The sequence below is a fragment of the Carassius carassius genome, chromosome 36 (assembly GCF_963082965.1).
Source record: "Carassius carassius chromosome 36, fCarCar2.1, whole genome shotgun sequence".
Lineage (NCBI taxonomy): Eukaryota > Metazoa > Chordata > Actinopteri > Cypriniformes > Cyprinidae > Carassius > Carassius carassius.
In genome coordinates, this window is record NC_081790.1 from 29,307,099 (window position 1) to 29,334,141 (window position 27,043).

Consider the following 27,043-nt stretch of genomic DNA (forward strand, 5'->3'; position numbering starts at 1 on the left):
TGACTCAAGCACTGATGGACCAAAGAGCACGTATTTCGACATTTGTAGTAAAAACGTGAAATATAAATTCTCAGAAAATACATTTAATACCAATATATTGAAACGTCTGTTTATATACTCCATTAATAAAGGAGTCCAGACATTGGAAAAATATCAGTCCACATGCGTTTTATATTTAATATGAGGGAAATACACATGCATGCATGCGTGACACAATTTTTTTTTAACTTTTAGGTAGCAAAATATGTTTTAGTAATTCTGTCAATTACACTAAGGTTATTACATTGTCTGCTATATATTTGCTTCTTATTTATTAAATACGGGCAATTGATTGATAAAACGATCAAAATTAAGATAAAATGAATAAAAAACGAATATCTTTTAAAAAGAGTTTTCCATAAATAACTTCTGTATGACCTGGCAATAAAAAGTGTGTCTAATGTGATTGGCTTAACTGATTTGATTTCGGGTGCGGGTCCGGTGCCGGTTCTATTTTAAGCGGGTCGGGTCGGGTTGGGTATGGATTTTAATTAGTGCTGCGGTCGGAAAACGGGTCGGATGCGGTTTTAAGCACTGCGGGTACGGGCGGGTGCGGATTTACAAAATCGGACCCGTGCAGCTCTCTGATGTGAGGTAAACTTCAACAGATTTCCCCTGCTCAGGGAGTAGGGAGCAATGAACATTTGGAACACAGTTCATGCACGGAGTTCATTTCTAACAAGCTGATTATCTGAATCAGGTGTGTTAACAAAGAGAAATGTGCAAAATATACAGAGCAGTGGGGCTCGAGGACTGGAATTGAGAACCGCTGTCGTAAAGGATGTTACGAACCGAATAACAGACACGCCTCCCTGCCTCTTTAATTACTGAGCACATTGATTCCAATAACGCGCATTCCACAGACTCCTTGCACTGTCCCGCCTTTTATTTGCCGAACACATTGTTTCCCACAACTGTATGTGCACTCGCGCCTTTGATAACTGTGCACATCGTTTTGTCTGACTGTACATCTAACGGCAGCGCGCTGCACCTGCCGCCACTAAATGACATTATATGTGTCCCATATTGTAATTAATATACATACTGGCTTCAACTTGGACCACTAAATAAATAGACTGCTATTGTTATGCAAGTATGAGGGTTAGATTATTTAGTGTACAGGGGCCGGTTGCACCAGCTGTGCGTAAGTTATAACTTAGCCTAGTTTTGACGTAAATGGACACTAAGTTACGACTTACGGACTACTAAATATTTTTGCGTTGCACCATTAAACTTAGTTTAAACGTAACTATACGTTGTAACTAAATATTTACGGAAGCCTCTGTCCATGAAAAACGGTCGGAATAAGATGTCAGCCAGATTGGATCACATTGATGAGCTCGTATTTGATCATGAAGAGGCGCAAGTTCGTCAACGAGTTTTACGAGACAGACATCATCGGTTGGATATTTATGATGATGTCGACATATATGCTCGTTTGCGCTTTAAAAGAGAGGGCATAGATACAGACGGTTGGTCTGGGAACGCACCCGGGAACGCCCCGTCACGTGATGTGAATTTAGCCCGTGGGGGAAAACATTGCCTTGGCGCCAATTGAAATACACGGGACAATCACGCCGAAGAGTTGCTGTGTCGTTTTCTGTACCTCCAATAAACTAACAAATTATTAATTAAAGTTCTACATCCTTCCTAATAAACATACAGAACCGGAAAGGATGACAAAATAGCTACAAGCAATAAGTTGTGAGGATGATCAAGGGAAGTTGTGGAAATCCATAGACTAAGCATGTGTACGTGTGAAGTCGGCATTGATCACAGGCAGGCTATATTAACATCGTGTTCATTATTGACGTTATCAAAACTGTGTAAAGTTGTTTCAGAAAGTGGCATGCATAAATAATTAGCCTTATCATTCTACCTGAAGCAAATCTATGTAACGTTAGCCTAGTGTCAAACATAAACCCACTTAAAAAAGCGTGTGGACACGTAACAACTTAGTTTTGTGTCAGAACTTTTACACTTTCATTCATAAATTCACCCCGTCTGTGTTTGTGAAACGATTGAATCGCGGAATCCAGTCAAAAATAGAACTTGCTGTATAAAGCAGAACGCCACGGAATTTGGCTATTTTTGAATGAATACATCTACATTAGGGCTGTAAAATGAATCAAATATCGATATGGACTAGTGTATATGAATATTAAAGTTAAAAGAGACTACAATTGTTCTACGTGTCTCTGGGAATGAGCGCTCAATATGTGCATTTTTGTCATTCAGATACACACGATGTTCGCAGTGTTTTCCCCCACGCCGACTCCGCCCTCGCCACGCCCCCAGCTATGACTAGATGCCGACTGTATCTATAATAAGTTTAATTTGCTTTCAAGGACTGTTTTGTTTTCTTTGTATCCATCAATTAAAATAAGAATTTCTTCACGACTGAAATTGTTCTTCCTGTTTCTTTTCTCCTCCATGTGTGGAATAGATATTTTCAATTAAAAGTGTAATGTTTTGAGTTCGATAACATGTACTTTAATGTTTTTTTTAACTTTCAGTTTAGGCCAGTCAAGAATGAGTTTCAAATTACGCGCTGTTCAGACTATTTCCTATTTACCTATTAGAAGACTTGTGATTGAGTTAAGAAAAATAGACGTCATTCTATGCGACAACGCATTACTTTATGGAGAGCTTACGACCTACTAGCTACGTTCTGCCTTAAGAATAAATGGTGCAACCGAATAAAGTACAGAGTTAGTTATAAACTAGCTAGTAGTTACTAAGCCTCTAGTTTGGACTTTACGTTCCAGTTTAAGTAAGAACTTACGAACGGCTGGTGCAACCCTAACCAGGTCATTTCAAGAGTGATAAACAAAGTGATAGAAAATATTTATTTTAATGCATTTTAAATGTTTAAAAATGTGGAAACCACTCATTGCATCACACCATCTCCCGACTGCATTATTATTTGTTAAATAGGGACTTTATGGAGAGTGTGTATACATGTTTAAGTTTAACTGTTTATATTTCATTAATTAAGGGAAATTAACTCAGCCCTCAAGGGACTATTTGTCCAAAAAGCTTATTCCTACTTGAACAGAAAAACGTTATTGATAGTGTAAAAAACATCAACTTTGAAACACATGCTGATTGAAGGACTAGCATTACTCAGCATTACTTACTACCTTCCAGCAACGCTACATTCAGTGAAGGTAAAATAGTAAAAACATATTTCATTTAAATGAAACCAGAAGCCAACCAGAAATTTTCTACAAATACCCCACCCTACTAATGAAAATCTGTACACTGTAATATATGTTGCATTTTGACATTGCCAACCTTTAAATTAAGTTGACAGTAAGTAATAAACAGTATTGACCATTGAGTAGTTGAGTATTGTGCATTTTTCCTTACCACTATTTCTTAATAATTGTTTAATGATTTTAATGGAACCGGAATCAGAACCGGAACCGTTAGGTGGAACCGGAACCGGAATCGGAACGGAAAATTTCTAACGATTCCCAACCCTAGTGCTAATTAATAATGTTTTCACTATATTTGGGATTTTAGAGCCTGTCCTCCAAAAAAAACGACCATATAGGTCGTTTGTGCAAACACCTTATTATGACCTATATTTATGTTTTAAAGTTAAGATAAAAATAATGACAGTATCGCGTTGCATCTGTCGTCATGAAATGACGTATAACGTCATTACCAATCAAAATGCATGTTTATTTAAATGCAATGGTGTGGGCTTTTTAGATCAATCTCACAGTATTTCCTACATATTTTACTAGGTGGCCTATATTGTTCGAATGACCACACCTAACCCCACCCCTAAACCTAACCCTCACAGATATCATGCTAAATTATGATTTATTGAGCAAATACATTTTCGTGCATGTCCGTTCCCTGGGATCAAACCCATGATAGCATGATTACATATCAAGGTATAACACAATAATCTACCAACTGAGCTACATGAAACACAAATCAGAGTGCAAATAAAAGAGTACAAAACATTAATATGAAAATGACCTTTTGCCGATAGGGGCGCAATTGTAGTATACGCTCTGATGGGTCGTATTTCAGGGATTTGGACAAATGACCTATACAAGCGTATTGGTTGGAGGACAGGTTTGGGATTTTAATATTCATTGCAGAGTTAATGTTATACGAATGGGAATGGCCCGAACCTAGAGTACCCCCCGTATAATATAAAAGTGTGAAATGAACTCTAGTGGAGGAGATGGGGTGGAGGGGGGATGCTGATAAACCATCAATGGAGACAGGTAGGCTAATTGATCTGTATTTTAAGTGGCTCCACCTGTGCTAATTAAGCTAAGTATCTGACGTGCTCCTCCCGAACCTTGTTATGAAACTACATATAGTTTAAAGAAAGTAATATTTTTACATTACCTGAAATGAGTAACCTAGATTATGTTACTAACTACAGTTTTCATCATGCAATCTGTAATCAGTAATGGATTGCAATTTGTAAGTAATCCACCCAGCTCTGATGCTAAAACAATTTGTGCCATTAGCACATGCAATCCAGCAGACAGGAGGAAGATTAGCATAGCAAAACGAGCAGCATGCCACAATATGCTGTCAATCCCGCCAGTTGCCCTTGTGACAAACAAACAAGCCTATGAGCTGCTGATGGCTGCACATTGTACTCATCTTTCACTGTCAGCAAAACGCAGGCAGTGCACTGCCAAATGACACGCCATTTCTGGAGCTTATTTCAGCACCCCTCCGCCTGGATGGTGGAAGCGCTTGAAGCTAATTGACTGACAAGCAGAGGCTGAATCATTCGGTAATAATGCCTCATAAACTCTTGTTAGGGTGTTAGTGTTTTGTCATTAAAAGACTGAGGCATCTGCCTCCAGTTGGTAGCACATGTGCAACAGTTAAGACACCATGATTCAGCATGTGTTTATTACCATTGTCCCAAAGGGTTGAAACTCACTTTCCCAGCAAGACCCTTGACTTTGGGTCTTCATAGCACCACCTTGCATTCCAAAAACAAAATCAAACCTACTCTCTCCACATGTGGCTGAATACTAATGTGCTCTCTAATGGAGCCGTATAACATGCCCTGAATACAAGCTGCATTCTAGAGCTAGGCAGTATGACAGTAGGAATGATGTGAAAGAAAATTATTCTGGTACACCTTCTCGCAGGCTATATAAAAAATTCAACACTAAGAAGAAAAGTATATTGTACACTCTGCTGCAGACAGTGTTGTTGTAGTTGCCAAGCAATATTGTTACTTTGATATAAGAAATTTTAACCAACGTTTAACCAGAATCACATTTACAAAATGTGTCACAAATACACACAAGTGTCCACAAATGTTATATAATATATGCAATATATGTTTTTACTAAGGCCGTCAAACGAGTGTAAATAATTCAATTGCATGATATATGCCAGATAATTAATCGCTAATTAATCACACATCCAATTTATCTGAGAAATTACCCCCAAATAGATTTAAAGTCATTATCGTGTTAAATGAGAAAAGCATCACATCATTTTTAATGAAATGTTACTTCAAATAAGAAACTAAAACTGCTAGTAGGTGGCAGTACATGTCTTAATGAGAAAGCCATTGAGTCACTCATTCATTCAATTTGTTCAAACTATTGATGCATTTGGGAATTAAGTAAATTGAACTTTTTATGATAGGGCAATTGAATCATTAATTCACCTGATTCTTTCAAAGATGCTTAGTTAAAAATTAATTCAGAAATTGTGTGTTGCTTGGAGATGCATAACAGTTCTCCTGTGGCTTTATAGGTGTTTTCGTTGACAACATTATGCCAAAAAAAAAAAAAAATGGTAAACACTTATTTACTGAATTGTTATATAAAATCATTATTGCATTTGCACTTGAAATCATCACATACTTGTTGATTACCATTAATTTGTGTGTGGATACATGGAGGGAAAAAATTGAATAATAATCAGGACATTTTTGTATTATTAGATGTGAATCTTTACACTTTATCTTATTGCTCAACTCTATCCCAGAGCTGGAATATGCTTTCTTCCACACTATACAGCAAGCAAACTGTAGAAGCAAAATACTTGGATGGTCTTTTTCTGCTGAGAGTCTGAAGTATGTTTCCAATGGGAACTTTGCTGTCCCGTGAGGCCAAGAGAGAGGAGTCATCATGAAAAAGGCAAGTACTGTATTCCCAGAATGTATGTACTAGAGAACTGGCACTGTACCTTTTAAAAGCATGAAGATGAAGACAAACAAAACAAATTACAGTATGTCACTTGCAATGGTCATGGCATATTATCTTGTTTTGTTTTCTGATAAATACAAGCTTGTATTGACATCTTGGGCAATTACTATAGAAGTGCAAGAAATCAGAATTGTAGTCTACCAAGTCACAGAACAGCCTTTGGTCAGACATCATTTCCAAACAAGAGTACAATTTCAACAAATATCAGATTGTTTAAAAATGTTGTATGTCTTAGATTCTTAGTAAAAGTAATCAGGGATAAATTAGCTATTATATATAAACATATACAGAGACAGAGAGGACATTTGCTGATCAGCATTGTGCAATTCTGGATTTTCCCCGTTAAATAAATAAATAGCTAATGCAGTTCATGTTTACAATATAGTCATCCACTGGGGAGTGTAAAGAGAAGCCCACAGCCAGGTGGTTTTGAAGGCTAAATCACATTAGCCAATCTGTTTGGATCCACATTTCCTTTTCTTGCTGCAAGATTAGGCCTAAACTGGTAGCTGTGGCAATTTAAGACATGATGGCTGATTTCCAGTTGGTCCAAGATTACCAACTGGTCTAAAAACGGGTTTTAGCTGATATTTTAATATTTGCTGGTATTTTGGCATTTTGGACAAGCAACAAACTAGCCACAAGGTGGTCAAGCTGTTTTTTTGCCAACCAGCTATAAATCTTCTACTGTACCATGTTAGAAAACACAGTTACCATCTTAAACTGGGTAAGACAACTCTTACAATGCAATTATTTAATCTGATAAGAAAAAAAAAAAAAACGAAACAGCACAATATTATATTAATTGTAGCTAAATAATAATCTTGCTTGACAGCTGTCAAACCTGAATTAGTGTATTAATGATTATTGACACTTTACAACCAATACAATATGATGCTTCCCTTGCATCTTGGTTCTTTAATACACAGTATAATGAAAAGGATTCTCTAAAATGAAGACAAAGTTTTTGAAAGTGCAATGATTCATTCAAATGATGTGGAGTATAAAAAAAATAAAATCAGTCATTTTAAATCTTTAATTAAAAACCTTGGACATGGTTTGGAAGGCGGCTTAATTTCACAGCTGAAGATCCGTGAGTGCCTTCAGATGCTGCTGATCAAAGAGCTCTCGAGACCGGGACTGGAGGAATGATGAAGAGAGAGAGGAAGTGATGAGAGAAACAGCAGGGTGTGGTAATCAGGCAGAGGAAGACAGGAAAGCAATAGATACAGAGTGAAGGAGAGAGTTCAAGACAAGGAATTCTGGTGAAGAAATCAGTGATGGGCCAGAGGACAGACATCTCCAAGACAACTTTCACACAGCAGCAAAAATGGTTATGTTTTAATTTTATGAACAAGATCAAAATGCCTTGTCAAGACTAATCAAACTGACTAAAGAGTGTACTTTTTGTCAGTTTGTGTTGTGTGAATGGAACACCAGCAGAAACTAGATGCCCATCTGAGACTATTCAACATGTAGCCTTCCCCTTGTGACAGAACACATTTTTATGAGACAGTATTGAAAAGCAAAAAGACAAAATTTCAGCAGATCTGTCTGCATTAGATCATTCCGTCTGTCTTCCAGCAGAGGAGCATATTTAATTCTGGACAACATCCCATACGTCTCCAGTCTGCTGTCTCTGCAAACACAGGGTCTTCATTTCCCTGACTTCTGTTCTCTGAGAATGGCTGTCTAAAGTCAAACAATTGACTAAAAGAAAAAAAAAAGAATACATATACTTTGTTAGTGGAATATTTTATATACTAAAGTTTTTATATACTAAAGTATGTCATGTTAGTACATTCAGCTAAATGTTTGAATTATTAGTTCACCTGAAAATACTGTCATTATATACTCCCTCATGTTGTTACACCAAACGTGTTTGACATTTATTTCTTCAAGATGTTTTACACTTTGTCTGGGTTCTTCCAGGGTGATGGATGCTGTCAGTTTATTGCCTTTTTCAGCAGAATAATGCACCTGCCACACGGCAAAGAAATTGTTCAGGAATGGTTTGAGGAACATGACGAGTGCAAGGTATGGCTTTGTCCTCCAAATTTCCCAGACCTACAAATCTGACCCATGGAGGCACGACCTCGAAGCTTGCAGGAATTAAAGGATCTGCTGCTAATATCTTGGTGCCAGAAACCACAGGACACACTGAGAGGTCATGTGGAGTCCAAGCCTCAGCGCATCACAGCTGTTCCAACAGTAGAGAGGAGTCTACACAATATTGGGAAAGTGGGAAGTTAGACTGAGACATCATTAGCCAGCTTCACAAGTTCAGTTATTATCAAAATGTAACAATTGTAAAGGTGCATGCAATCATCAGGTGTCTTTCTAGGAATTTATTAAATGCATCTGCAGATGGACTTCCGCTCACACCACAAGTTTGGTTCAACAAATCAGTGTTTCTCAAAACCAGAGTTCAAACCATCATTTGCAAAATGCATGGCAAAGTTGTGTGGCTGAAACTGCAGTGTGATTAGAAGCATCATTTCTTGTTAGAATGACAAGTGGACTTAAAAAGATAATGCTTTTGAGCAAGCTGACATGCAGTACAATCTATATCTTTCATTCCATACAGTATACATCATTTCTACATATTTTAGTGTCAAGAGAATGAAAGCACTGTTTTTGATGAGTGTGCATGTACAGTAAGCGTACTTTCTACCCCTAGCGTACCGCAGAGTTTGATGCACAGGGAACCAATGATGGAATCAAAGATCTAGAAATAAAGCAGATTTGATGGAGACCAAAAATAATAAAGTAGACTTTAGATGATGTTCATCATTTACAGCAGCATCACAGAGAAATAACTTGAAGAAACTGCATATAAAGGTGAAAATATAAATGAACAAGCATGTAAATACTGTTGTTCAACACCTGACGTCACTGATGACAGTTGTGTATCGCTTAACAACATCATTATGCCTTTTCAATATAGTAGCTTGATTGTAGTTTGAATACTTCAATTCGTGTAGCTTGCTGCTTGACATGTTACAGTTTCAAAATAGTTAGAATAGACAAAGAATGGAGGTCCACTAATGTATCCATCTTAAACGAGACAAAAGCATACTTCTAATTAAGGGAGAATTTCCCAGCATGCTACAGCAATGCTTCTCTAACAAATCATTCTGCTCTGAGGGGATGGCAACTGAAGATGTGACAGAATTTTTAATCTCTCTGACACGTGTTTCTATCAACCTTGTTTCCAAGCAACCATAAACCTCATAAGCACAAGAAGTCTGATCCGGTCCCAGTCATAAACTCATGTACCAGCTGACATTACACTGCCATAACTGTGAAGTAATGCAATGACAGCTCATATGTTATGAGTAATCAAATAAAACTTGCACACCTTATGAAACTGCTCAAATCTTCCATCAAATTAAACTACCATACACTTGTCATTATGTGCAGCATTTATAGGGAACTCCTAGAAATAGATGCCAAAATAGATCCAAAATATTAATACATATATAACCATTCTGAGGCAGTTTGATAATTATAGTCTTGAAACATTCCCTAGATTGAATTTTTGCCATGAAGATGAAATTAATATATTCTAATCCATTAAACAATGGCATTGTTAAATGGTGCACGCATAAGAATAAAAAATAAAACACACACACACACACTTAAGGGCCCTTGTGCATGATCGATACTTTCATATGGCTTTGAATACAAAAAAAAATAAATAAAAATAATAATAATAATAATAATAATAATAATAATAATAAAATACAAAAAACAATTGAACAAGTCCTGAGGGGAACACTATATGATGCTGCTGTAATATGGTACTGGCACACATGAATGCTAGGGTCATACTACGCTGCCAGAAGCATACCATAACCATCACATGCTCCTCTTTGTAAATGCTAATTAATAACCTATTTGTAGGGAGGGTCATAAGCATCAACATATGTTTTAAACCAATGAAAAAAAAAGCAATATAAGCTCCTTTCGTAAACTTTATATAAACACCAAAATAGACTCATAACAAATAAACAACATATAAACTGTATTGCAAAAACACATTGCACACAAAGATATATAGAGTTCTGTATATGGGTTGAGGTGAGATGCAAGTCTCGATTGTCTTCAAGGAATCAAAGGATGTGGAGGTTTGATGGTAAATGAAACCCAATAATTGTAGATGACAGTCATCAAACATATATACTTCCCATCAAAGACAGTCCATAGCAACAAGTCAAATCATGAACCTCGTAGAAGTATTCATTGTGGCATAATCCTAACCTGGACCACAGAGTTGGTACAAATCCATTTAGCGGATACAAAAAAAGTCCTTCTACAAAACACAAAATGCCTCCTGTTATTTATCTGCATCAAATCCCCTATACTCAATACGCACAAAGATAATATTTTACCAGTAAATAAAACTTAAGCATTAACATTTTACTTACAGTTGAGCATGAAACAGACGGTTTCCCAACAGGACAAAAAACAAAAAACTGAACAGAATTTTTCTCCTCCTCCTCTTCCTTCCTGCACTATCCAATGACGTTTGATAGGGTGTCTGAGATTTTAATTTTTTCCTTTTTTTTCGGCGCACAATTTTTTTAGTGGATAGGCATTTTCGTCCACACGGATCTGGCGTTTTGGAAGAGTGAAACCGATGTTTTGAAACCGGGTCCCAGAGTGGATATATTTGAAAACGCCGCCTTTGCGTTTCGTCTGCACGGCGAATCCGTACATTTTCTGAAAATATGGCATCATCAGCCCACGTCTCGCCCCTAGTCAAACACCACTACATCACGTAACAGCAACAAAAACATGAACAAAATTGTATGAACGATTGTATTTTTTATTAAAGAGTAACTAAACCCTAAACCAACTTTTTTTAGTTAATGATCTGTAAGAATGGGGCTTTATTAGTGCTGTTCATTGATTCGAGTAACTTTTTTGACATTTGAGTATAAAGTGTTTTAATTCTACAATATATGGTGTAAAAACGTGTGAGTGCTGCCCTCTTTAGGTTGAACGGTGGCTACTGCAGTTGATTTTTCCTATTGGATGTTGCGGTGGCAAGTGACGTAAGCAGTTTCCAGCTCACCACGCCCCTTGGTATGAGCTACCACGCCCTTGGCAGTATAAAACCATCAAAATCACTGTAGTGAGTCAGGAGCTGGAATTGCGAGTATTGGTAACAACCAGGATAGACTAATATAGCATCTATTTAGCAAAGCAATTATATAGTTATTTAGATCTTCAAGTTAGCGTAGATTTATCTGTATTTAGTACAGTTGTCAGGATGGTACGGAGGTGTGTTGCTAGTTGCGACAGCACTGCTGGACTGCATAGTTTACCAGCAGACTTTAAAATTAAGCGCCAGTGGTTGCATGCATTTGGCCTGGAAGACCGCAAGTTCCCGCCTAGAGCTCGAGTGTGCAAACTGCATTTTACACGGGATTGCTTCTCCAACGCAATGGAGGTGGAAATGGGCTTCTCCACACAGCTCGCGCTGAAAAGCGACGCGGTGCGGGAGTTAAGACCGCAGTTTGAGCCAGCGGCTCGAATTGATAAGATATCGCTCTGTTGCAAAGCTACTTGCGTCATTACAGTCACTCTCCATTTTAGCGTCTCTGACAGCAGCTGTCAATCAATCCGTCACTGCGAGTCTCAGGATCACGCCGCACTCGCTCAGCCCCGCCCTAGGTTCGTCCCCTCTATCTCCGCTGTGATCTGCCCACTTTTCAGCATTTTTCAAATATTGTCAGTGGGTGGAGTCAGGCTCTGAGCAGGGGTTTAGTTACACTTTAACTAACATTAACATGGATTAATAAATGTATTGTTCCATGTTCGTTTGTGTACCACGCGCAAGGTTTATCAGCAAATCCATGTCTTCTTCTCTGTTTTAAGTGTATCTCTGTGGCAGAATTACAGCGCCACATGCTGGTCTGGCATGTATACTACATCGGTTTCGTGTGGACGCGGATATTTCTTGAGACGAGGGAAAAAAAGATCGGGGGTCTGTTTCCGTGTGGAAGGGGCCGAAGAAGTAACGGGTACTTACGGTTATGGATAGAAATTTAGCTGAGTAAAGAGTACAATATTTGCCTCTCAAATGTACTTGAGTAAAGTCATGAGTACTCCCCAAAAATGATCCTCGAGTAAAGTACAGATCCCTCAAAATTGTACTTAAGTACTGTACTCAAGTAAATGTACTCCGTTACTGTCCGGCTCTGTATATCATGTTAATATATTGCCATAGTTAAATTCCATAACATGCCAATTACATGTTATACCAATTTCAAATGTTCGCACATACATAAGTTCTTGCATATTTTTTTTTTTTCGTTAATTCTTAGTTTTTGCCTTGATAATAGAAAATATGAGCTAGGCATCATGTATGAGCTAGGCATCATGAGATATGAGCTACAAAATGACAAGATCCTGCCATTAGCTATATAGAAGACATATCTTTTATGTACAGGGCTTATATGTGTATATGAAGAAGCAATACAGGAGACCTATATTTCCTGTATATGCACATATATGCACCTCAATTTTGCCTATATGTGGCATATATACGCATATATGCAGCATATATGCGCATATATGCAGCATATATATTATCATATATGTGCATATATGCAGCATATATGTGCATATACACTGCATATAGGTTTCATATATGCGCATATATCCACATATAGGTTCTTTTCATGTGGGAAGATGTAAACATTTGGTCAATTAGCGGCAGTATGCAGAGGTAAACAGAGATGTGCGCGGTGTGGAGGCGAACATGAGTACGGCAAGGGTGGGCAAGGTGTAAATTCTAAATGCTACAACTGTGGTGGGGAACATAGTGCAGGATATGGTGGTTGTCAGGTACGGAAAAAAGCAGTTAAGGTTCAAAATGTTAGAATGACAGAAGGGATAACATACGCTGATGCATTGAAGAAAGTAAACCAGATTCCTAAAACAAATGAAACTAGGAATGAAGAAATTAATTCAAAACAACAGAGGAAAGAGCAAAGAGATGAAAAGGTTGTAGTGGATGATAAGGTGGCATTTGTACTGTAGCAATTATTGCTGAAGTTGTGAACTGTTCAGCTCAAACTGAAAGCAGGACTAAAAGAATCAAAATCATTTCCAGAGCCGCAGAAAAGTACTTGGATCTGGGAAATGTTACTGTTGACATGATAAATGAAAGGCTCAAGATTCCAACCTTAAATAGTCAAACAGTAAATAGTCAGACAACATGTGGATGGTATTAATGCTGTTATCTATCTTGCAATGGAATGCAAGAAGTTTGATAGCAAATGGACAGGAGTTTAAGAAATGTATAGCAAACCAAGAGAAAGACCCAGATATTATATGTATACATGAAACTTGGTTTAAATCACAATATAACTTTCTAATACAGGGCTATATTACTATTCGGAGGGATAGACATCAGGGGAATGGAGGTGGAGTAGCTACTTTTATAAAACAAGGGATTGGGTATAAAACAGTTGAGGTAGATAGGGAAATAGAAGTTGTGGTGGTGGAAATATAGGAAGGATCACAGTGTATTAGAATAATAATAATTTTTACAATCCATGTGATAGATTAAACAAGGATATTCTAGAAAGTATAGGAGGGAATGGAAGTCAAAAACAGTGTTGTGTGGTGATGGGGAAGCACAAAAACAGATTATAATGGTGAGATAATCGAAGATATGCTAGATTGTGGAAGATTAGTGTGCATTAATGATGGAAGTCATACTAGAATTGATTTGTATAATGGAAGACATTCAGCATTAGAGTTGACAAAAGTCTCTGAAAGCTTAGTGAGTAAATGTGAATGGAAAGTACTAATACAAAGTACAATTTATTTTCCTATTTGCAGTAAAGTTGGAGTAGATATAGAACAAAGTGTGGGGGAAAGAATGCTTAGGTGGAGGTTCAAGTCAGCGGACTGGGATAAGTATAAGGAGTTATGTGAAAGCAAAATGAAGGAAATAGGTAAATGTATAGTAGATGTTGATGTTTTTAATAATGAAATATGCAAAGTTCTTCAGAGTACAGCTGAAGAAGTAATAGGTAAGAGGAAGGCAGGCAGCAGGAGGAAATCTATGCCATGGTGGAATGAGGAATGTAATGAGGCAATAAAAAAGAGAAATAAAGCACTATAGAGGGTAAGAAGGGTCACTTAACTTTAACCATTTAGTTAGATATAAAAGGGCACAAGCTATAGTGAGAAGAGTTATTCGGACGTCTAAAAGAAATTATTGTAGGGAATTTTGTAATAGAATAGGGGAAGACATTGAAATAAGTGAGTTATGGAATATGATACGAAAGATTGGCGGGATACAAAGAGATTACAACACAGCTGTATTAGAATATAATAATAGACAAATTATATCTGAAAGCGGTAAATCAGAGGTTTTTGCAGAAACATTCGTTAAAGTTCATAGTAATTCGAATTTATCAGAGGATGTGAGGAAAGCTAGGGACCAGATAATAAGTAAATATCCTCATTTATTGGAGGAAAAAAGGACTTTCGGGTAGTACGTTGGATTCAGAATTTACCTTGTATGAAGTGAAAAAAGCGCTTGCAGGGGTTAAAGGGTCAGTTCACCCAAAACTAAATGATGTCATTAATAACTCACCCTCATGTCGTTCCAAACCCGAAAGACCTCCGTTTATTTTAGATTTAGTCCGAGAGCTCTCAGTCCCTCCATTGAAGCTGTGTGTACGGTATACTGTCCATGTCCAGAAAGGTAAGAGGTAAAAACATCTTCAAAGTAGTCCATGTGACATCAGAGGGTCAGTTAGAAAGCATTGAAAATAAATTTTGGTCCAAAAAGAACAAAAACTACGACTTTATTCAGCATTGTCTTCTCTTCCGTGTCTGTTGTGAGAGAGAGTTCAAAACAAAGCAGTTTGTCATATCCGGTTCCCAAACGAATCATTCGATGTAACCGGATCTTTTTGAACCAGTTCACCAAATCGAACTGAATCGTTTTAAACGGTTTGCATCTCCAATGTGGCTGGCACTCCCTCTGAGTTCAAACAAACCAATATTCTGGAGTAATTCATTTACTCAAACAGTACACTGACTGAACTGCTGTGAAGAGAGAACTGAAGATGAACACCGAGCCGAGCCAGATAACGAACGAAACATTGACTCGTTCTGTATTGGTATCAGAAGTATTTTACAACTTCAAAGACCTCTATAAAGAATTTTTAAGAGAATAACCAACATATAGTTTTGTAAATGTGGCTGGTCTGAGCCCCACGGTGTATTAATCCAATGAAGCTAACAATTCACTGGAGATGTATTGCCTTTCCCATATCTGAGACTGTCTTTGCCTCTTAAATGAAACAAAACCAGCAGTTGTTTCATTAGCAGCAATAATGAAAAGGGTTCAGTGCTGTAAATGTTGTAAAGCTTTATTGCAGCTATAACTATGATCAAAGCTGCTGAAATAAAAACTGATATCAAAGCACAAATACAGCTGTTAAAAAAATAAATAAAAAAGAATGGCAGTTATAGACCTTGTACTCATTAGTATAATGGATATTGTCATGTCAAATCAGAATTATTTAATAGACAACCTGGGAAGATGTTAGGTGAATAATGACTTAAACGTTGGTCTGTTACTCACACAAAGCTATGTGTTTCTGCAGCACCGATATTATGTACCTTATTGCAAATTTCGCAGCAGTTTCAGTGAAATGTCCAATGAGTGGTGCTAAAACACAGCTTAAATATGTGAATGTGGCAACATTTTTATTACGTTGTTCAGGCACATGTTGCTGTGGTTCAGAATTCAAATGTCTGGTGATGGAAAAAATCATGTTGGAAAATATCAAACACCCTCCTCCAAACCCAACCCTAAACCAACCCGATAGGGTTAACGAATGTAAAAGTGATATAAAAACATTAGCTGCTGCAACTGTGTTATTTTAACTCCATATACACGAGTTTGAGATGTTTGTTGAACCATAGTTTCACGGGATTCTGAGTTCTTCACCACACAAGCAGCATGTGAGCTACTGAACAAGTCTACTGCATTAGGAAACCCACACATAATGAAACACTAAATCTCAAAAGTGTCGGTTCTCAAATCTCGCAACATGTTAAAACCATTCATAACATAATATTGTGCAAGGAATTCTAATTCAGAGTTAATAATCTAAACTCTGGTAGTGTAAATAATTATTTGTGTGAAAAGGAATTAAAGTTTTCAGAGTTTTACTGCCTCTAGTGTTCAATTCAACTGGAAACTGTAGAAATTCACATGTTTGGGTATGCTTTAGAGGCACTTATTCCCAATGAGTCTTGGTTGCAAGATTTGAAATATGTTAAATTAAAACCATTGATGTTTTGAAGAGGAGTACTGAAACGTTATATATATATATATATATATATATAATTTTTTTTTACAACCAAATAAAGACCATCACAAGCATAATGGCATAAAAGCTTGCCCAGATCAACGTATAGCATCCAATGCCACAGTAATCTACTACACAAGTATACAGAAGTCTTTTGAGCAGAAAGTCACTCGATAGCAAACTGAATAGCTGGTATAAAAGTACTCAACTTTCTCAGGTTTCTCCTTCTTCTCTGGGAATTGAATTTCCTCATTCACCACTGTTCTTGATATTTTGTTTTTCAGCAATCCACCCCAGCCTTTTTCTCTCTCTTGTAACGCTTACTCACCAACACAAACACCAGCAGCCCATCACACAAACCAGCATCGCTCTTATTTCTCATATTAAAAATACATTAGGATAGAGATGGGAGCCATTATTTGACCAAATGAAAGTTATTGTATAATCCAGGGATGCAGAAAACCCAATATGTCTAGTTCACTTGTCCACAAAGTCGATTTGGCTCTCTTTTGCTTTTTAAAGCCTATTATTTCAGAAACTGCCATTTAGCTGATTGGAACAGAGTTGTTTATCTTTAAAACTGATGCTGAACTTACACCAACCTGACAGTACAGAGCCATACATTCATCATTAAATATCTAAAGGCCAAGACTGGTACCTGAAATCTACAAGCAATGCCAGCAATACCTCTTTGGATATTTTAAGAAAGTGTTCGCTTCAATAATATAACACACAGTTTCATCAGGTATTACGTTTCTAAGTAGATGTTATATGACACCTGAAATGGATCATAGATTTTCTTGAGTACATGCATTCAATCTACCATCAAGAGCATCAAACGCCATAAGTGCTATCATATGCACTCTGCCATCAGTAGTGACTTGTAACTTTGTTTGGTATGTTACTTGTCTTGTTTTATGTATTCTTCAATATGTTTATGTAATCTTATGTGCCTCTTTGTTTTAGCCATAGTTGAGCCAACTGACACATTTATAGAAACGTCCACAGACAAAAACGCTCCTAAATTTGAAACCCACAAAATGTGCATGAAAGCTTAACACAATTACAAATGCCAAGCATGGAAACTTCTATCTTACAATCTATTTTATACACAGAATTCAAGAGAGGATGGCTCATTCAGTATATATACAGCAGCAACTAAATATTATAATGCCAAATATAATATCTAATATCCTTTTAAACAGATTGAGATACAATAAAACTGCTTAAAGGCAAAAACTATAAGTAAATGACATCTAAATGTGAACTTTGAAAATGATACACCTAAGGGTTTGTTGGTAGTCAAAGTAACTTAAAGTGTGAATATAGTCTGAACAAACCCTATCAAGAATATTTTAAGAATAAATGACATGCTTCTTTGCAAATTCAAGCCCTTTGCTACTTGATTCTGTTTCAGAAAACAAACGCCACGTGTATATTAGAAATCACTGACCACAACTAATGCAGATGCCAAAATGTAAGTTATTTAGTTCTTGACCACGATATGGTCCAAGACAGAGAACAAGGAGAACTGAGAGGTTGAGGCTTGTTCTATCGGTGCTTGAAAAGAGCAAGTAATTTATTTCCAATATGACACAGGACAATGCAGCTCTATCATCTGCTTTATAAAAAATAGCTACTATTGTAAAATAAAAAAAAAATAAAAAATACAAATAAACATGTGGAGTGCCCACTGTTTGTATGTTAGAGAGGGAAACATGCTCCTTATCTCAAGTGTATTGAAACAGCATGGTCCAGCTGGGTCAACAGAACACACAAAAATCAGCACATGCTTCAGCTACAAAAGATACGCCACTCGTCCCAAAACATCACCCTTTTCACACTCACAAATTTGCATGTTTTCAATCAGAGCAGCCAGAGGTCACCAAAATGGCATGTCATGACAGGATTTGTGGCACAATATATCATCAAACTAGCATATTACTATCAGAATTCCTACAAAAAAAAGATGAACATTTTGAAGGATTAATGTGTTTACATATTTTATTTTATTGGACTTAAAAAGATTGGGATGGATTCCAAAATCCTCCAACGTTCACGCTAAGCTCTCAGCCTTTTGGTTTCCTGAATATTTTGATGTGTTTCAAATGAATTTGTTCTGGGAAACTTTACAAACTGATTCTGTCCGTTCACTCTCTGTTAACTTCTGTCAGTAGTACACTCTGTTTTTGGAGTCATGTAATTGTAGACAAGGAGCATTGGTGAAAAAACTGAACACTCTCCAGAGGAAAACTCAGTTGTTTGTGGATGATCTTGTATTGTTCAGCATTGTATTGACACCTGAGACAAACTCTGACATATAGTACAGCAAGAACTATAAACTGAATGAGGATGGTATAAGAAAAATCTGATGAGAAATGCTTGAGCTCATACTGACTTTGAAAAAAAAATAAAAGGCCACTGTTTGAGATTGTTGGTTGAAGCAAAGAGATGTATTATGAAGCACAGGCCACAGTTTATTTACTGCTGAAATAATTTATATAAAAAGACCTAACTCATTTGTAATTTTTTTCTTCCCTATGAACCAAGGTCATGAAGGACAAAGACTGCAGTGAAGACAGAAGAAGAATAAAAACACACATGATTGCACTTGCAAACATTAGATCAAAAAGCATCAGGGTTTCACTTGAGCCTAGAAGCTGCAAGACCATTCATTAGCACTCGATTTCACTTTCACCCCTTTGTTTGCATTCATCTGTCTTCGGTGAATCACGCACGCCCGAGGCGCTGCGAGGAGCACGACCTTCCCAACAACTGCACCCCGGACTGCCTCCAAGAAAATGGCAGGTTGTTAATGTCATGAAGCTTTTGCAAGTTTATGTCGGCGAGTCATATCGCCCTGCGGTCACTTCTGACCTTTGCTCCTCTCTCTGGGCAGACCTACTATACTATCTAACACCTACTGTGGGCGAAGCAGAGGCTTTTATGCATCTTTTGACTTTTGATGATGGAGACATGTGACCATGTACATACGTGGACAGAATTGAATGAGTCAGAAGCAAAATAGGGCTATAAGTTGAAAGCATAGAGCCCTTTTGCTTCGGCACACCTCCAGCAGAGACATTCCAAGCAAGCCTTAACATATATATACTAACAAAATCTCCAAGATGGCAGGGGTACATTTCAAAACTCTGCTTCAAACTTCAGAGAGTTTGAAGCATTCATACTCAATGGTTCTCAAGGGAATAAACCCGAGGGGAAAAGATTAGGATGCTAGTAAACATGCTGATGCATGAATGTCCAATTTATTTTTCTCAGGTCCATGTAGCTGTGATATGACATCTGATTGTTAGAAAACCATAAATATGTGGTTTAAAATCCAATTAGGAAAGCGTATACAATTCTTTGTATTGCATTTCAGTCTGAACTGTCAAATTACATTGAGTAGTCTGACTTCTTGTACATGACGTTGCATTGTAAAGCTGTGTCTGAATTGACTCATTTGCACTCTCATGCACCATTCAGTGAATAGTGAACTAGTGAGCGCATTTGAGACGCTGCATTAGCTTGAATGTGTATGTAGTACAGTAACGTTCAGCACTTCATTGAAGTGTAACATCTTAAAGGATATAAAGAGTTGCAAGAATGATATGTGTATTATATAAAAGCCTCTTCTAAGGAATCACATTGCTAATATCCTCCTGTAACGGAGATACACTGAGAACAGGAAATAACTTTGGAATAAATTTGGAAATGAGCCTGATTTCATAAACATTCATGTCTTGTTTTATGATCTAACCTAGTAGAGTCAAAAAACAGTTAATGCTATACTACTTGCACCAGGAGAAACTACTTTTCATTACAAAATTCCATAATTCTGTAAAAAAAAAAAAAAATGCAAACGATTGATATCTCTCACTCTCGGCAGATGTATGAAATTGAAGCTTGTGCTGTTTTTTTGTTTGTTTGTTTTTTTCGGAAAGGAAAAACTGGCCAACTTCTCTTCTCCCATTATGATGACGGGCTGATGCATTGCTTCAAGAGCCAAACCCAAATATTCCCCACTGCCACGGGAAGCTGCATGACATGAAGGTTCATGGTGATTTGGACACTCGCTCCAGCTATTTATCCAGTCCAAAAGAATAATCCAGATGAATGCATGCATGATCCCAGCCAGGAAAATGTGAAAGGGTTCAGAGGAGTGATCTGTGTATTTGCACTTCCTTGGCCTAAAAGTGACATCATCTAAGCTCACGGACAAACACAAACGCGCTCACACAGAAATGGCATAATTGTTTTGTCCTAAAGACATCTTGACAGTAGTAATGTATGCGTGCACTGTTGCTTAAGACATTAACAATTATTTGAAATGGGATTCCAAAGACTATAAGAGAGTACGTGATCCAATTGTACATTCACATCTCAAAACTTGTATTCTCTGTCTACAGTGAAGAAAAAATTAAAATCAATACGTGTAACACATAGAAAATATTGCTACTTAATGAAGAGTACAAATGATAATAATAAAAAATTATAATAATGCAGCCAGGGGCTGCTGTATCCAAATACACCAGTTCTCAGTTTTTGTTATGAATATCACCTCACTTGACCAGACCTCAAACACAAAACTTCGTGTTGTGCTTCAAAACCATCACTAGGGGATGCTCTTGTATCTAAGGGAAAAGGAAAAAAAATCCTACCAAATAACCAAAAGGGTGGAAAGAGTATGAACATCCAAAATGGAGAATTTCATGTTGGTGTTCACTTGTTTTGTGATTTTATAAATCCCAGAAAAAAATAATAAATAAATACATAAATACAGTCCGCATTTAGAAGAAAACATGTTGTCATAGAAGCCACGCCGCCTGACCATTACTTGTGTTCATATGTGAATACTGAGTATGAAAGGTAGTACATGCTGTAAAAAGTTTTGTTATACACCATCTCTCGTGAACACTACAGTATGCTTACTGCAACATTTAAAATCATACATGTACCACTGACACGAAGAGCACACCCACAGATGTGTGACAACTGTTCATTCAACTAATTTGAAAAAAAGTGGATAGACTATAACTCATCAAATCAAACATAAATTAGCTGGGAGAGAGAGCTGAGAGAGAAAAAAAAAGGAGTTAAAGGAGCTTGTATACTTTGTCTCCAATAGAACAGCATGATGACAGACTTACCATATTCACTTCTGAGACCATGTCTATGCTGGCTATGTCTATATTCATCCCCACTCCCACCGGAGGACCTAAAAACCAAACCAAATCATACCAGTGATGTTACAGCTCATTTTGTTTTGTACACTGAAATGAATGGACATGTCATGCATGAACCTTAATTAACTCAACATCAGCCTGATAACATCCAGGTAAACCAAAGTAAACCAAAAATATCTAAGCAAACTATGATCATACAGAATGATAAAATTCATAGTTTATGGATCCGTCATGATGAGCAACACTGTATACTATTTAGTGCAAATCAGAAAAAAAGCATCACATGCAGCTATCATTGGACAGAACGTGCAGATGTCCAAATTGTGTCAATTCATTCGTCAACTTTGCGAAGCATTTCTATTCAAACATCGCCTACTGCTGATTAAGCGATTATTTTAAGACAAGCTGAGATAATTGGGATATATTAGCGCGAAACTCTCCACAACAGCGCGCTTATGATTTTACTATATGAAAGTTAAGAGGTGATGTTAAAAGGCTGACATGATGGACCTCATTAAAAACGTGCGTTACCTCCGAAATCTGGCCTCAAGCGAATGTCATATCCTTTCAATAGTCTATCAACAGTTTCTTTTACAAGAGACATATTGTTTGGATCATTGACACTGCAAAGAGGGAAAATGCACCGTTAGATTCAGATGCATGCTTAGAGATCATTTTAGTTGTGTGTGTGGAGTACAGACAGCCATATGAAGTGAGGAGAGCTTTGGTTCAGACTTACCTTTGCGCGCACACCACGGCTGCGATCACGGAAAACGTCCAGATGCGCACGAAGCACTTTTGTCTTATTCTAAAGATGGCCATACTTTTATATGTTTTCTGGTTTCCGTGAAGACAGAGAAGATCCAACTTAAGAGAGCGATGTGCAGTAATTCCACTGTGGTGCGCATGCGTACATACTCCAGCGCAGCATCCAGGAGCGCTGTGGTGCTGACGGTGCTGGAGGAGCACTTCTAGACCAGAGACAAGGAGATGTTAAAGGGAAAACTACGAAAACACCAACGACAACAGTGAAACAACTGCAGCCTCTGTGCATCATGGAAAAAAACAGCCCTTTCTTGTCAAGCGGGCTTTTAATAGCCACTTCATGCGTGGTTTCCGTGTATTTCTATCATCTTCGTCTCGAAATTTGACAAAAGTAAATTGTCTTGCACAAAGTGGAGGGGTAGGCTTGTCTTAACCGTATAAGCATTTAAAACGGACTTTATAGTTGACTTTTTTGTCCATAACATGGGGAGGTGTAAATGATGAAAAGGATGCTTCAAGGGATCGATATGGGCATCTAAACCTCTAGATTACAGCACCAAACACTACAAGGGAAATCCGAGGCAAACCCCTGCATTAAAGTGAATATTTGAACGAAGGAATAAAAGGCTATATATACAGATTTGTATAGGCATAAGAGCTGGTGAAACGTATGTGCCATCGTAAAGAAAGAAAGAAAGAAAGACATGATTACTGCAGTCATGAAAATTAGCTTTGTTTATGAACAACAAAAGTTCCCAATTACAAAATAAAAAGATAATACTGGGATATGTTTTCTCTCCCCTTTTTAACAAAATAGTTTCATTTATTTTGCTATGCATTTTTTATTATTATATACAATTTAATTTATGATTGTATCACTGTTTAGTAGGAAGGGGGATGAGTAAATACATACATTAAATTGCATTTGGATGAGGATGACAAATTACCAGAAAAACCAATTGATATTAAAAGGGTTGCCTTCAGAACAAAACCCATTAATGGTTTTCAAAGTTTACACCTTTTTTTTTTTCTTTTAAACTTTTAAATATTTAATCCTATAATGCTAACTGTATCAAAACATTGTACACAATCTTCTTCATGCTTTTTGCTCTCTGGTTTAAAAAAGGCATTTGAGTACATGTACATGTATACATGTCTTTTTGCTTTAAAATATTTACAGAATTTAATACGAGAACATAAGAATAGCTTTAATATTGCTAAAGTATTACAAGATAAATGCTTGCTGGACTGAAGCAACTAAATCATATTAAAATGTGAGTATCATATGTGATCCTGGAGCACAAAAAAAGTCAGAAGGTTTATTTTTGGCACTAAACAACAATACATAGCCAGTAAACAAAATTATTGGTTCCCCTTCTAGGGAACGCCATGCTGCACCCCTAGGGGGCACATTGGGGAATGCAGCCTGCATGACCTTTGTCTGAAGAAGGTGTAAAACAATGCCAATCTGTTGGTCCACCTGGCTTATGACGTCATAGGCGGGGTGCCCAGAAGTATAACATGGCACCTGCTGAATACATCATCCTCTTTGCTGTCTTCAGGAGCTGTCTGTTTGAAGTGCATGTGATAGACCGGGGGGGGTGAGCATTGTGGATAGTATGTGCCTCTGTGCCCAAGGTATCTGACACTTGAGGACACACACAATCTATGTGTCGTGTCTTGGTTGGGAGCTTGCGTCCTCAGTGCTCGAGGGCTCTGAGCGTGCTTTTTGTGAGAAGCTCCATTCTTGTTTATCCCTTTTCTCGAGTGATGATTGACAAATGTTAGGGTCTCGCGGTTTGGGTACGATGTTGCCGAGACACAGTGAAGACTCGGATCTTGGGATTTGCGCGTTTAAGATGCTCTTTTGGGTTATCGAATTCCATGAACAGTTCCTGATTCAAGCTGCACTTGAGGGAATGTGTGCCCCTGTGTTTGGATTCTAACAGTCGATGGCATATTCTGCTTTCGCGTTTGTCTCGGCGAAGAGCACGCACATTCAGAGTAATGCACTCACCGTGATGAGTCACAATGTCTAGGCTCCACTTGCGTTTCTTCCTATTTCCAAGGGATGTGGGACAAAGCGTTTGTGTTTCGCGGACCGGTTCGCCATTGCCACGGCACAGTTTATCCCAGCTCGAGTTATCACTTTGATCTGCTGGCTGAACTGGGTTTCAGATGCTGCAGATTCTGTTGGGTTATTATGTTGATGAAGTGTGAGCACAGAATTGTTTCAACCTGATCCTGTAAGATCGTGGGTGGAGATATATTCAGCTTGGTTGTGCCTCACTAATATGCATGTTATTGTGTGTGGAGAGCCTTGCTGGGCATGGATATATTTTAATGCTCTGTGGAGAAATGCTTGTGAGCTTTTTTTCCCCGGGTGTTTCAGCACCAAGAGTGGTTATGGGGAATGTTCAGGAGGTTTAGGAGTGGGCTGCCTCCCCAGGCTTCTGGGTAGTTTTAATTGGGCGGTCCCTCTGAATACTGCTTAGTGGGTTTGGGCCAGGTACACTGCTCCCCCTCTTCAGGGTTTTAATTGAGCAGTCCCTGTTCAGAGTGTGGCTGTCTGCGGATGGTTATGCTCCAGCTCAAGCTTACTTTGGTCTGGAATATGGCGGTCTGAGGGCAGCTATGTTCTTGCCTGGCTTTGGTTCCCCTTGGCACAAGCTCTCTTGAGTAAGTGCTAAAGTCTTGTCCTGTTTTCAGCCTTATATTAGGGAACTGCTATTCTAGGATAGTTGTGTCCAGCCCTCTAGTGTTCTTGGCCACGGCTTACATCAGGCTTTGATCTCGGACTGATGATGTTTATGTGTTTGCTCTTAGCAAATCAGTTACTGATGGCCCAGATCTCCGTCTTGTGAGCTCCTGGTCAATGACACAGTGCTTTGCTAGCCTATCAGGGGACTGACACGGATTGGGAGCCTCCTTATGATTTTTTATTCACCATGTAACCATGGTTCCCCGAGATGTTTTTCTTTTATGCCAAAAATCATTAGGATAAGTAAAGATCATGTTCCATGAAGATAGTTTTGTACTTTTTCTCAGGTAAATATATAAAAACATATTTTTTTAAATTAGTTATATGTATTGTCAAGAACTTCATTTGGACAACTTTAAAGTCTATTTTCTCAATATTTAGATTTTTCTAGCACCCTCGGATTCCAGATTTTCAAATAGCTGAATCTCGGCCAAATATGGTCCCATCCTAACAAACCATACATCAAAAAAATGAATAAATAAACAAAATAGACCATTATGACTAGTGTTGTGGTCTAGGGTCACATATATTATACACAAGGCTTTTAAGGAGTGTTTATCTGTACAGCTTTCAGTCATCACTGCATTGTATTGCATTGAATTACAATATAAACTACAGAGATATGTGTGTGTGTGTGTACTGCATGATAAATATATGTAAAATATATTTTTACACATGCAGTACCATATTTTATCTATATATTATACATGATATATAGAGTGCAGGTCTCTATCGGTCTTTCTGATATTATTAATATCAGAAAAGAAGGAAGCAAATTCATTGCATTTGCTGTCGGAGAGCATTTCAGTGGGAATCTGACTTTGTAAGTGTCTCTACAGTAGCAAAAATAGTGCGAGTGTTGAGTTACTGTTTATAATTTTGAAAATAAATTGAAAATATTTTTTTTAGCTGTGGCTAGTTCCACATTGAAAGCATGAATGCTGTCTTTATAGATGTTACAGTGAATTTCAAGTTTCTTCTTCCGTCACAACCGCTCAGCTTTTCTGCATTGTCTTTTCATACTATGAACTGCTGTTGATTTTCTCCAAGTTGCTTTTTGTCTGCCAGTCTTCTTTCTGACTTTCACAGAAGCAATATCATCAATAACATGCTTACATTTTGAGTTAAAGGAATCAAGGGGAAGATCAACTGAGTCTGCAAAAGATATAGCCTTCATAAATAGCACTAGTGTTCTCGTTAATGCATTTCTTTCTGACAGAGAACTCATGACCACTCCCCAACCCATGAGGAAGGCATCTGTCATTAGCGTTACATTGTTCAACATGTTTAAGAAACGTAAGCATCGCCGCGCAACCTTGATCATGCAAAGCGTGTTCCCCCTCGGGTAAAACAGCTTGGTCCTGAGCCACCACTGCAAGGGTCTCATGTACAGCAGGCCAAAAGCTATCATGTTGGATGCAGCTGTCATCAGACCCAACAGTCTCTAGAACTGTTTGACAGTGAGTGACTGGCCTTCTCTCACTCCTCTCATGGCTGTGAGAAACGCTTTGATTTGAGCAGGAGACAACTGTTCCTGCATCGTTTTCGAATCCCACACCATATCCACATAAGTGGTTTTCTGTAATGGAGAAAGCACACTATTCTTGGCATTTAGCCTTAACCCGAGATCTTTTATATGGTCGAGGACAACATCTCGATGCTGAGTCATCTGCTTTGACTGAGCTAATATCAACCAATAGTCAGTGTAATTCAGTATGC

The 27,043-nt window shown here is 37.8% G+C and overlaps 1 protein-coding gene across 2 annotated transcripts in view; it reads right to left on the reverse strand.

Annotated features, from left to right (window-relative positions):
* LOC132117549 (gamma-aminobutyric acid receptor subunit beta-2) overlaps window positions 1–22,799 on the reverse strand; it is a 108,404-nt gene extending 85,605 nt beyond the window's left edge. Inside the window, exons 1-3 of one of the 2 annotated variants that reach the window (XM_059526904.1) lie at window positions 22,538–22,799; window positions 22,330–22,421; window positions 21,763–21,830 (exon numbers count right to left, since the gene is read on the reverse strand). In XM_059526904.1, the coding sequence (XP_059382887.1) occupies window positions 21,763–21,830; window positions 22,330–22,421; window positions 22,538–22,620 (243 nt within the window). In that variant the 5' untranslated portion in view covers window positions 22,621–22,799. The remainder of the gene's footprint in view (window positions 1–21,762; window positions 21,831–22,329; window positions 22,422–22,537) is intronic. The other variant, XM_059526905.1, reaches the window with a different exon arrangement.
* Between the last annotated feature and the right edge of the window lie 4,244 nt (window positions 22,800–27,043).